The sequence below is a fragment of the Schistocerca serialis genome, chromosome 9, assembly GCF_023864345.2.
Source record: "Schistocerca serialis cubense isolate TAMUIC-IGC-003099 chromosome 9, iqSchSeri2.2, whole genome shotgun sequence".
Classification (NCBI taxonomy): Eukaryota; Metazoa; Arthropoda; class Insecta; order Orthoptera; family Acrididae; genus Schistocerca; species Schistocerca serialis.
In genome coordinates this window covers 277,465,283-277,478,436 of record NC_064646.1, presented here as the reverse complement: position 1 = coordinate 277,478,436, position 13,154 = coordinate 277,465,283, and the positions used below count along the sequence as shown (strand labels likewise).

The window sequence follows — 13,154 nt, the reverse complement described above, 5'->3', positions numbered from 1 at the left end:
TGGGAGACAGATTTGACTCCGCCCACATCCCATGGATCTGACCTTAACCTCACTTGAGAAAGTGCAAATCAGTACTTCTCGTTAAATTTTGCATAGAGTCTCCCCATGACAAAATCACCACTTTACTAGGTAACATAACATCAGGCAAAATTATTCTGTGTTCTACTCTATCCTGGATAAGTTTGAGTCCTTTCAACAAGTTATCTATAACCTTGCTGGTATTACTAAGTTTGGAAGAAGTAATAGTCTAAACATTTCTGGAGGTTACTCACGTGGCAATCCCTATATCATATCATTTCTTCAAATGGTTCTGCCAAACTACTTACATTTAAAATGTCAAAGTTTACTATTTTTTTATTTGAAATTTTGTTCTACATTATTTACTCGTGAACTGACAGCTAGTGTAGTAACAGCTCTTATACTAACACCCGGAATTCTGTTTTACAGAATTAACTTCAATATTACACATTCTCACAAGATCCTAATTTTCCATTAAATTCAGACTCTACACTATTACATTTACCTTCAATATCAAATTCAAGTTTCTTTGCCAAATCCTGAAATTGGCTACTCTGTGTCTGACAAAAGTCAGTGAACAGCTGATTGACATGACTACTTAAAGAGCAAGTTAATTCACCTTTCAAATCTATTAAAATTTTCCACCTTAGTGGTTAAAATATCAAATTCAGTCTTCAAATTTCCCGTACCTTCATGCAACTGGCTAAATTCCTTATTTTGTTCACCTACTTTTGCACTTAACAATCCTAAAGTCTTATTCTGAACGTCCAATTTATTATTTACTTGAATATTCATTGTGTCTATTTCTCTACTTAAATTAGCACACTGTGCATCTAGCTTTTTCACTTCAAGTTACACTTTGTGCCTCTAGTTTTTCACTTAAATTTGCACTCAATTCACCTCTCAAGGAAGCATTTAAATTTTTACTTTGAATAGTAATTTGAGCATTTGACTCTGTGCTTACTGATTCCTACTTTAGACTTAGTTTTTTGATTAAATTTGCTACTTCAACCCAGTCTGGTGTTTTCTTAATCACTGTCATAGCCATGGCTGGTTCTGCCAGTTGCTGTTCTTGATGCGTAACTTTATTGATTTTAGAACTAGTAATCATCTAAAAGAAAATTCATCGCTGAGTACAATAACTACACTAACAGTTTATCATTCAACAGTTCCTTCAGCTTTACCAAACAATTATTGTTTTTCACTCATCCGGCATAGAGTTCTAGCTGCGTTGGTGAGCAGATGTGTAATCAGTGCCAGTGGACAGCACTGGCACCGACGGCGTCGAATGTTGGTTTCAGCATCGTCGTCGGTGAGTGGACTTTGAGTCAGCACCGGTGAGCAGCAGCTGGTGCAGTCGGTGTCTGTGGCTGGTTACTGCGTCAGCATCGGCGCAATGTACGTATGTGAAAACTACTGCTCTCCACACCCAATCTTCTTAGTCGAAAAGTTGAGTTGTTCTCTCCTTTCTTTTTTTTGCTCACTATTATTTTCTCATGTCTTTTACTGCATTGCACTCACAACTTTCTTCAATTGGTTTATTGGACTCAATACAATTACTGGAAACAGTTCTCATATCTTGTTAGGCCTGTTTGCTATGGCAACTCCTAATATCTTCTTCCCGTTTCTGTCTTGAAATTCCCATTTTCTTTGGGTCCTGTCACTTGGGTTGCCACATTCTAATGCTTTTTGGCAACAGAAAATAATATCTTCTAATTTCTGTAATCTATTGAGCACATATATGAACTTTAGTGTCGGCATACTATATTAACTATGTACAAGAACTGCTATGCGGAACAAAATTCTCTTCTTAGCCATATAAATATCTTCATTGTCTCACTTGTATCTCAAGCTTTATAAATAATTAAGTACATTGAGACATAAGACATGTGTCTTGACTTCTCAGAGTCCAAGATGTGAGAGTCAGTTTAAAAGTCTCTAGCGAGTCCAATATGTGAATGTACACAAATCTATATTAAATTGTTCATTAGTCTTTTTACAATCAACACAGACACTAAAGAGCACAGAATACTACATAAACTTTTCTTGTTCTTCTCTACCCGTACACAGAAACACTGTGGGCCATACAGCAGGTACTTGTCTGCCACCGTTCGGCCGCCGGGTCCATCTTTTTCTCTTAACTGTTTTTTGACCTGCACATACAAATAGGTGATGTGCAGTAGGGCATATTCGTTTCTCCCACTCACCTCTAAAATATCGGTTGTTCGAAATGGTGGAATGCCAAGTGGTTCTAGAATTTGCTCAAATTCTCGAAGCACTACAATATTTAATGTGTGCAGTGGGAACGCAAAGCAAATGGTCACAGGTTTGTTTGACCCATAAAATTTTATTGGTACAGCTGACCAGCATCTTCAGGTGCAATGAACACACTACTGAGCTATGACTGATACCAGTTTGAAGGATGAGGACCAGTTTGAAGGATGAGGTCCCAATGAGAAATGACTCCCTGAATCATATTCAAAGACTGGTGAGGAAACCAGAATGTCACCAAGATGGTCACAGGCATGAAGGGCCGCAGAAGTAGTTTTGATCAACAGCAAAATCAATTTTATTAAAAAAAATTGTTCAGTGACTGAACATGTCCCTGCCAGTCTCAGTGCAGGCCAGGTGGTGGAGAAAGTGTTTCACCCCAAGCCGGTGAGCCTTGCCCTCTTCCCACAGTCTAGCCAGGGAAGGGAAGGCTGCACAGTCATAATAATCAGCATTAAGTGATCTGTTAGCAACTAAAGGGATCACCATGGAAGAACTGCGTGGTTTTTTTTTTTTTGGAGCTTAATATGTTTCATACGAATCCTGATACCACCCAGTCCAATCAGGTGCTCTCCCCATGCGCACCATCTAGCCATAGCAAAGACCATCTGTCACGGTGGCCATTGCCGGGAGTTCCAATGCTCCAAAATGACAAGCAATCAATCCTAGGCAAACATGGGGAGGCAACAGCCCATTTATCAGAAGTGTAATCCCTTTGTTGTCAAGGGGCTCAGCCGGATGGGTACTTAACAGCCCCACCACACAGACTGGCTACTGGCTCCATGTGCTGGTGACTTAGTGAGGGAGGGGGGAGGGGCTATGGCAGAGGATGAAGAGGGCGGCGGGGAAGGAAGGGGGAGGAGAGGAATCCATAGCGTAGATGCTAGGGAGGGAATTCTTCCCCAAATGACTAGCACTATAGAGAGAAAATTTATTTAGAAGTGGAGGTCAAATCCCAGAGGAGGACCAAAAATGCTAAAAAGGAAGGATGAAAAGGAAAGGGTGAGAAACAAAAACCAGAAGTAATACAAGAAACCAGATGGATAGGCAGGTTGGCATAAGTAAGAACACAGAGAGGGGACAGAGTGGAAGGAGCAAGGACAGGGAGGGACGGACACAAGAGAGGAACTGCACAGTCCAGGTAGGCAAAATGGACTGCAATAGCTCGGGGCCCCATGTGCACCACACACAAACTCCCGAAAGAACCATGAGCCCTCTTTGGGGACAATAATACCTACAGCCATCATCTTAACTTGTATTGTTGATACCAATGATAAGTGTTACTGAATGGAACACTATTTCTTTAGCATAAAATTATAAGGAGAAAGTTGCAGAAGTCTTACAGTAAATCATCAAAAAGTTCAAAGAATTCACTTTTTCTAAAATCAAGTTGTTCATTCAATAGCAAAATAGGTTTATTTTAAAAGGTGGATAAATTTCAATCTCCCCAAGGGTATTAAGTAGTAACACCTTACGTATATGATGATGAATTCTCAAGGTACTGTCAGTGGAATCTTTTGAATGCTTATCCTACATCAGATATTGACTGAACAGTAATTTTTTTGCAAGAGGTGCCTACTATAGTTTCCTTAAACCACAAAGGAAGATTTCATTCAAATGCCCACAGAGGGCAATCTACACACAACAACACTCAAATCATGTCTTATTTCATTTCCTTACTTTAAATTAATTATGTAGAATTTGTTGAGAACCTTTATGCACATAATTCTTGTATATATTTGTATGTCTATTTTGTTGTAAATTCAACTACACCATTCAATGTAACATACGTCATGTAGGAAATATGTGATTGGTTGTCGATTATATAATGCTGTATGTGAAGGGCAAAGCTTACAGCATATATTTTTGAGTAATACTGCCTTATTCAGATATTGACATCCACACTCTTACGGATATTGCTCCATCCACTGACACCATCTGTCATCACGTATATGTAATTATTGTATTTTTATTTTACATATTTTCACTTAAATTATCCTCTCTTTGCACAGAAACCCCTCTGAATACAAATTACTATTGTGCTGTAGTGCTTATTATGTGAAGAGGGTCTGAATAATGGACTGGAACCAGTAGCCAAATACACATCTTTTGCAATTAAGACAGTTTTACTGTATTTTAACATTTTATACATATCACTGTTTATGCTCCATTGATAGAATGCTTTCTAAAATTTTACAAAGTTCAGTGTTACAATCTTCCACAGGGAAACAATCAAATACCAAGTTCAGAATTGGAGTCTTTCATATTCCATCTTAGTAAAAGTATGATCATTGAGGAACTAAACAGATGTTTTTTATCTGCTAACTGATTTCACGTATTAGTAACTCTTCACAGTATTCTTGACCAAATCCGTTTACAAAATTTTATTTTTGAATCCAATAAACAATCCCTATATTGCTCTCCTTTTGCTTTTTTTGGTTTTGTTCACTTATCCTATCGATATGACTGGCTTCACTTAAATCTTTGCATTCATAGCAACTTTGTAACACGACTACTAAACTGCAGTGGGTCTTTCTTATCCACATACTACTTGGATGTATGAGGACAACGCATCTATGTCACCCAAGACTGTACTTTTTTTTGTATAAATTGTGTAATGATTTGCAACATTCCTGTTGATTCTCACAACCTATGCTGTCTACAACTTTTGGAACTAATTTACGGAACAGATCTTACCTTCAAATAAAATAAAATATTTCAAGCAAACAAGAAACAAATATTTTTTAGAGAAACATTTTATGTGCATCTGAATGAAACTAACATTTACAGCAAATGAGATGTCTATGGAGAATTTGAAGTTTAATGTTTAACTAAAGATCTTAGAATTTTTGAAGAGCACTGGAGGATATTTATCTTGAGGATTATGTAGATTTCTGGACAAAATATTTGGCCACTGTCTTCTTAAAAAAAAAAAAAAAAAATCCCTGGTCACTTTCAAGATTCTTCTTAATCATCGCCACCACCACCACCACCACCACCACCACCACCACCACCACCATCACGATCACCATCATCACGATCACCATCATCACGATCATCCATAAACTAGACCTCACAATGGTCAATCTGTTTAGCCATGAAAGTTCAGACAAAAATCCATTGTGTATTTTCTGAGAAATCTTGTTTCCACTCCACTCAAACATTTGAGCAATAACATTGTATTTCTGTAATACACATACCCAAAAATAGGTTGGTAACTGCAGTATGACATTGCTAGTCATTCCTTGGATAATGCATAGTCAATAAAACACTACACATATTGTAATCTTTTGTGAATACAATATGCAGAATACAGATCACAGTCAATGATTTCACAGCCTTGGCTACACATTAGCACCATAGTACATTTGTATTTGTGTAGTAAATGCTTTGCAGTAAATCAAAATAATTGTTTGGCCTGATGCCGAAATTCACCACAATCTCTATACATATTATCTATCAGACTTTTCCACAGCATGCACAACAGAGAACTTTATCACAAAGGTAAAGACAAAACCATTCTCACCTCATCTCCACATAAGCTTACAAGATCACGGGAAACTTTATCAAAGTCCCGTTGGAGCCAAGGCAGTATTTTCTGAAGTGACTCATCATTGGCTTCAGAAACCAGATTTGAAGCTAATTTAAAACCAGCACCTTTCTTGAAAAATAGAAAAAGATGCAAATACATCATTACATCATTGGTCAGTAACTATTACAGTCGTAAGTGTAAATAATAAGCTTTCACATAATGGGAAATCCAAGATGGAATAATGACAGTATTATGAGGAGGATAGATTGCTAATCATCATATAGAGGCCACTGTGAGCAACTGCACATGATAGGAGAAGCAACCTGAGTTGTGAGGGTAAGGAGGCAACTCAGTCAGGGAGTGGGAGGGATAACAGAGTAGGGGTGGGAGATGATAAAGCACTGCTTGTAGGGGCATGCTGGTACTTGGTGAGGGCAGAATACAGCAGGGCAGCTAGGTCTAATTGGAAGGTTAACAGATAGGGGCAGGAGGAGGAGGAGGTGGAAAACGAGAGAAGTAGATGAAGAAGGAAAGGGGGCTGTGGGGGTATTGGTGGAATATAAGGCTGTGTAATGCTGCAATGGCAGCACGGAAGGGGGTGGGTGAGTGGAGGACAGGGACAAATGAAGGTTGAAGCCAGGGGGTTGCCAGGAAATAGGATATACTTTTCTGAATTGTGCAAGTGCGAACTCTCTCTACAATATATACAACATTCCTGGAACCCCCCCTGGCCTTAATTTTCGTTATTCCCCATTCTTCACCCACCTACCACCTACCACGTACCACGTACCCCCTACCCTTCTCCAGTTCCAGCACTACACAAGCTTCTATCCCACCAACACACCCACAGTCGCCCCCCCCCCCCCCTTTCACTCCTTTTTCATGCCCTCCCATGTAACCTACTGACTGCTTCTAGCTGCCCACCCTGTCCCCATTATGTCCCTGCAAGCTCTTGCTGGCTCCCAACTCTAACCTATCTTGCTATCCCTCCCCCTTCTCACCTTAGTCTCCTCCTTACCCCCACCACCGAGATTGATTCTCCCCTCATCCGCAGTTGCTCACAGTATGGCCTCAGTGGCCAGAGACAGACCTTTCGACCAAAAGCTTGTATGTTTAGCAGTCTTTTTGTTGTTCCTGTCTATGAATCATCCTCTCTATGGGGAGCAGCAATCTATCTTTCTTAATACTGACAAAATTTCACTTAAGTTTTTTAAGGCTGTAAAAAATTGCTCTATAGATTGTGTATGGAATAATGTGATGAAAAGAGAATTTGTAACATCAGAAACCACAAGTGAATATAAAACCAAACATGGCAGTGCTCCTATATAACTGAGCATATCTGTATTGCATAGTTTAACTAAATTTTTAGAGATACAACTCAGTCCTTAATTACTTTGAGTACAAGGTATTTACATACTGTTTCCATCACTAGGGTCACATATCTTTGTATTGTATACAGTTAAGCTTCATCAAATACAAAATTTAGCAATTTCAGGAATATAAAATTATGATAGTGAGGGAATAAGATATAGTTGTAGGTAAACAACTAGAATTCTCTCAGATACAGATTTATTAGCACTTCGCTTCTACACAGGTACAATTCCAGAGGCTAACTGCCGTTAGTGGCCAACATCCTCCCAAAGCCCTCTCCTCAAAGATAGCACACTTATACACTGAACAAATATCGATATTTATGGCGCTCTATGGCACAACAGCATTATATGAACTCCACCTTCAGCTGAACGGAAAGCATACAGTCCACTACAAAATTACTTTATTCCTTGTATTTGTGAAAAACAAAATAGTGGCAGTTTTTCATAAGCGCAATCACAGCCAAACATCATAGAGATTATTCATACAGTATCATGTAGTACCACACAAGAAGGTATACTAAGTATCAGAATTTTGATCTCATAATTTCAACTCCTGAAGTAATTAATAAAAGGCAAGTCTTCTTTCCATACTATATACCATTTAGGCTTTGTTCAGAGACTGCTAATCCAATAGCTCCAATCTCAGCAATAGTTACAGCCACTCACTCAATGAAAAATCTGTACCAGAATACACCAAAGTGCCTTGGGTCACACCAATACTCAGAAAAGGAGATAGGAGTAATCCACTGAATTACATACCCAAATCACTGACATTTATTTGTAATGGGATTTTGGAACATGCCTGTTCCAACACTATGAATTACTCTAAACACTACTGACAAAGAGTCCATATAGACTCAGAAAATATTCTTGTGAAACTCATCTAACTCTTGTCATGAAGTAATCAGTGCTACTGATGGGGTGGGGGGGAGTGAATCTCAAATTGATTCCATATTTCTATGCATTCAGAAGGCTTTGACATTGTTCCTCACAAGTGGCCTCTAACCAAATTGTATGTTCATCGAGTATCATCTTAGCTGTGAGACCGGATTCATAACTTCCTGTCAGAAAGGTTACAGTTCATAGTAATCAATGGAAAGTCTTTCTGTACATATAAAGAATTTGTGTGACAATTTGTGAATCCCTCTCAAATTGTTTTGAGATAATGCTGTCATTTACCAACCGAGAAAGTCATCAGAAGATCAAAACCAGCTGCAAAATTATTTAGACAAGATATCTGTATGGAGCAAAAAGGGGCAACTGACTAAATAATGAAATGTGTGAGGTCATCCGCATCAGTACTAGAAGAAATCCATTAAATTTTGGTTATACAATAAATCAAAAAAATCTAAAGGGTGCCAATTCGGCCAACTACCTGGAGATTACAATTAGGAACAACTTAAATTGGAACGATCACATTGAAAACGTTGTGGGGGAGGGAAACCAAAGATCATTTTATTGGGAGAACATGCAAAAAATATATTAAAGAGAGTGCTTGCACCTCTTCTGGTGTATCACTGCACATTGTGGCATATTTACCTGATAGGATTGATGAAGAAAATCAGTAAAGTTCAAAAAGGGTAGCTCATTTTGTATCATTGCAAAATGGGAGAGGAGTGTCATGGATACAATATGAGAGTTCAGGTGGCAATCATTAAAACAAAGGCACTGTTTGTTGCAGCAAAATCTTTTCACAAAACTTTGGCCACCAACTTCCTCCTCTCAACATGAAAATGTTTCGTTGATGCCCACCTGTATAAGGAGAAATGATCATCATAAGAGGAACCAGAGCTTGCATGGAAAGATTTAAGGGTTCATTTTTGCTGCACAATTTTTTAAAGTAGACCGTTAGAGAAAAAGTCTGAAGGCAGTTTGAGGAACCTTCTCCAGGCACTTAAGTATGAACTGCTGAGTAGTCACGTAACAAAGAAGTTAACAGAACATGTTGCACAAGTTACTTATCCAGCATACAAAGCTTATATCAGTCCTATGACATCCTTATATTGTATGCTGGTGATTAAATATTTTCTAGGCATCACCAAAAATATCAGTCTCACCAATCCCAAAAAGAATAACCAGATTTAACACTAACTCGTTTATAAGTACACATTTGTTAGTACTTTCCAGGAAGGGAAAATTTATACAGAGTTGTTGAATCCACAATTTGAGTGACATTACTAATTCAAAATGTAGCAACTGTCATGTTCATGGATGAGCTTTAAGACCTAGTGTAGAGTGTTGTCTGTGATAACTGTGTTTAGCAAATTAACTGCAAATATTTTTTTAGCTCCAAACAGTGTAAACACTTTTTATATACATTCATTCAACAACTATTCTGCTTCAGTTACAATCAACACAGCTTTCATCATCCAGTCAACAACACTTTGCAAACAAATTAACAATAACTCACCGAAAGAATGTAATCAAAGTAGTGTTGTTGTGACTCGCCAATCATTCAAAGTGCCGCCACGCAATTATGCGCGTCCTCTACATGCGATGCTGTCTGCCAGCCATGCAGCAGCCGTGCCACCTAAGTGGCCAGCCAGCCAACGGCCACTAGAATTGGACTCTGTGCTCATTCAAATGTTACCGTGTTCACAGGTCTTGCCTTGTCCACTTGCTCAGTGACATATGTGTTGTAACATTTTGAAATATGTGTGTTCAACTTGATGTTATAACAATTGGTGACGAGGTAGTGGATTTTTCCTTTTCATCATTGACCCACAGGTTTCCATGGCTACTGTTGAGCAACTATTGCAAGGTCTCATTGAACAGCAAACGCTTCTACCATCGGCCATTTGCGATTTCGTCGCAGCATCAAATGCAGGGCGTTTCTTGTTGTTGTCTATACCTCTTTTTCCTCCTTACGAGGAGACGGCGGAAGACTGGTCTGATTACGAAAAACGTCTTTGACAGGGCTTCCTGGCATTTCATGTCACGGACGAATAAACCTGTAAGTCTCTGTTCCTTTCATGGATTTCACCTCAAATGTATCGGTTGTTGTCACAATTGGCTCCTTTGAAAGGCATCTTTGTCCTTTGCTGAAATGTGCTCACTTCTGTCTGTCAATTTTCAAAAGCAAACGCATGTGGTAGCCTCTCGTGTTGCCTTTTATCGTTGTCAAAAACAACGGCATCAGTCCTATCGCACTTGGGCTGCTGAACTTCACGGCCTCAGTCGAAAGTGTCAATTTGTTACTGACGTTCACAAAGAACCCTATGCCAATTCCATGGTACGGGATGCTATTATCCGGTCGGCGCCCGACAAAGAAGTGAGGCAATGTGCCCTTCAGTTGGCAAATCCAGCTCTAGATGAAGTCCTATCCATCGTGCAGTCTTTTGAAATTTCTTACGCCGATGGGGTGCAAATAGAGGCATGGGGTGATGTCGGACAAATACAACCTCTGTGCGCTGTTGAAGATGCATGCGGTGTGTCCCTGCCGGCCAACGTGGCCGCAGTACGCTCCCACGTGCAGCCTCGGCCTAACCGTAAACAACCCCCAAAGAAACTGCAGCAAAACCCCCGACAACTTCCTTCATGTCCGCGGTGTTTTACAAAACATTCACGGGAGGATTGTCCCCAAAGTTTGGCCATGTGTCACAATTGCAAAGAGAAGGGTCATGTGTCTGTCGTTTGCAAATCCGATCGCATACATGATGTTCATGACCGTGACGCTGATTCTGCTTTTGTGTTGTCTGTCAATTGCACTTCTTCCCTTTCAGGGAAGTTATTCCTCACTGTCCAAATCCTTGGTCAGGATGTTCGCATGCAGGTGGATACTGGTTCTGCTGCCACTATAATTAATTCTCAGACGTATCTTCAGTTGGGTTCTCCACTCCTATCACCTGTCACTCGGCAATTACGGACGTACAAGAAACAGAAGATTTCTCTCTCTCTCGGGACAATTTAATGCTGAGGTATCTTACAAATCCATCGTTTGCACTGTCCCCATATTCGTGGCCGACCAGAGTAACGCAGAGAATCTTTTTGGTTTCGATGCCTTTCACGCTTTTGGGTTCTCCATAGACCACTGTCAATATCGTCTTTGATGCTATTCCTTATGCTCAATTGGATTCCTTGTCAATGACATTTTCGTCCCTTTTTCTACTGGGTTAGGCCGTGCAAACAACTTTGAAGCTCATATCATGCTCAAACCCACTGCTCGGCCTAAGTTTTTTCGGGCTCGGCCCATTCCTGTGGCCCTTCGTAATCGGCTCAAATGGGAGCTGGATCGTCTCACTACTTCAGGGGTCTTGCTTCCTGTCACTTCCAGTGAGTGGTCCTCTCCTGTCGTTGTCGTTGCTAAGCCAAATGGTGATATTCGTCTCTGTGGCAATTTTAAAGCCACTGTAAATGCGCAATGCCTCATCGACACTTACCCTATGCCTCGACCTGAAGAATTGTTCACTAAACTTGTGGGAGGCCAGTGTTTTTCTAAAATTGACCTGTCAGAAGCTTATCATCAACTTCCTCTCGACACTGCTTCCCGGCAGTTTCTGGTCCTTAACACGCCTTTTGGCCTCTATCAATACCAACGATTGCCATTCGGGGTTGCCAGCGCCCCTGCTCTCTTTCAGCAATTCTTGGAACAATTAATGCTCCCTGTCCCTGGGTGTATAAATTACAGGGACGACATTGTTGTCACTGGCTCCACCACTGAAGAACATCTTCAGAACCTCCACACACTTTTTCATGTCTTACAGACTGCCGGTCTTAGATGTAATCTTCAGAAATCACAATTTTTTCAGTCATCTATCATGTACTTGGGGTTTCAACTCTCTCGGGATGGTATTCGTCCACTTCAGCAAACTGTCGCTGTGATCGATGCCCTTCCTTGCCCTACATCTGTTAAGGAACTGTAGGCCTTCTTGGAGAAAATAGCATACTATCACAAGTTTTTACCGTCTGCTGCTTCGGTGGCTCAGCCGTTGCATCGCCTGTTGCATAAAAATGTGCTTTTCCACTGGTCCGCGTCATGTGATGCGGCTTTCCAGAAACTGAAGATGATGCTGAAACAGACCCCGTGCCTTGCTACTTATCGACCTGGCCAACATCTTGTTCTTGCCATGGACGCCTCTCAATACGGGGTCGGTGCAGTCCTTGCGCACCATTTTTCTGACGGCTCTGAACAACCCATTGCTTATGCCTCCAAAACGCTCATGGATGCCCAACAAAAGTATTCTCAAATTGAAAAAGAAGCTTTGGCCATTATTTATGCTCTTCATAAGTTTGGTGTTTTTCTCTATGGATCCAAATTTCATCTTGTTACGGATCACAAACCACTTGTTTCCTTGTTTCGTACATCAACGTCACTTCCCGACAAGGCTGCACACCACCTCCAGCGTTGGGCTCTTTACTTGTCTCGTTTCAATTATGAGATTCATTTCTGGCTGACGGCTCAACATGCGAATACTGATGCACTGTCTCACCTTCCCATGGGTCCTGATCTAGCATTAGATAGGGGCAAACTTTTGTGTTTCCACCTGGATGTTGCCGAGTAGTGGGTTGTGGACGGATTCCCCATCACCAGGGACCGGCTGGCGGCTGCTACGGTTCTGATCCTACCCTCTCCAGGGTTTTACACTGTATTCAGAAGGGTTGGCCAGATCGTCCGTCCGCTAAGACTTCTGATCTGTTGTGGAACTACTACACTTTGCGCTACCGCCTCACAGCTAGGGATGCTGTTATCCTCCTTTCCACCAACAATGCTTCACCGCATGTTGTGGTACCTGCGTCTTTGCATGCTTCGGTCTTGCGCCTCCTTCACCAAGGGCATTGGGGTGTGTCTCGCACAAAATCTCTGGCGCGCTGTCATGTGTACTGGCCTGGCATCGACTCTGAAATAGCACACATGGTCACTGCCTGCGGCCCTTTGTCACAGGCCGCCGCCCCGAAGTCATCTTTGTCACTGTGGCCTTTGCCTGAGACACACTGGGAGCGCATTCATGCTGACTTTGCGG

At 40.9% G+C, this 13,154-nt stretch overlaps 1 protein-coding gene across 2 annotated transcripts in view; it reads right to left on the bottom strand.

Moving 5' to 3' along the window:
• The window catches only part of LOC126419322 (ankyrin repeat and SAM domain-containing protein 3-like), a 123,016-nt gene that overhangs the window by 56,535 nt on the left and 53,327 nt on the right, over nucleotides 1–13,154 (bottom strand). For both annotated transcript variants that reach the window (XM_050086502.1, XM_050086501.1), the window contains exon 3: nucleotides 5,816–5,950. In XM_050086502.1, coding sequence (XP_049942459.1) covers nucleotides 5,816–5,950 — 135 coding nt within the window. The remainder of the gene's footprint in view (nucleotides 1–5,815; nucleotides 5,951–13,154) is intronic.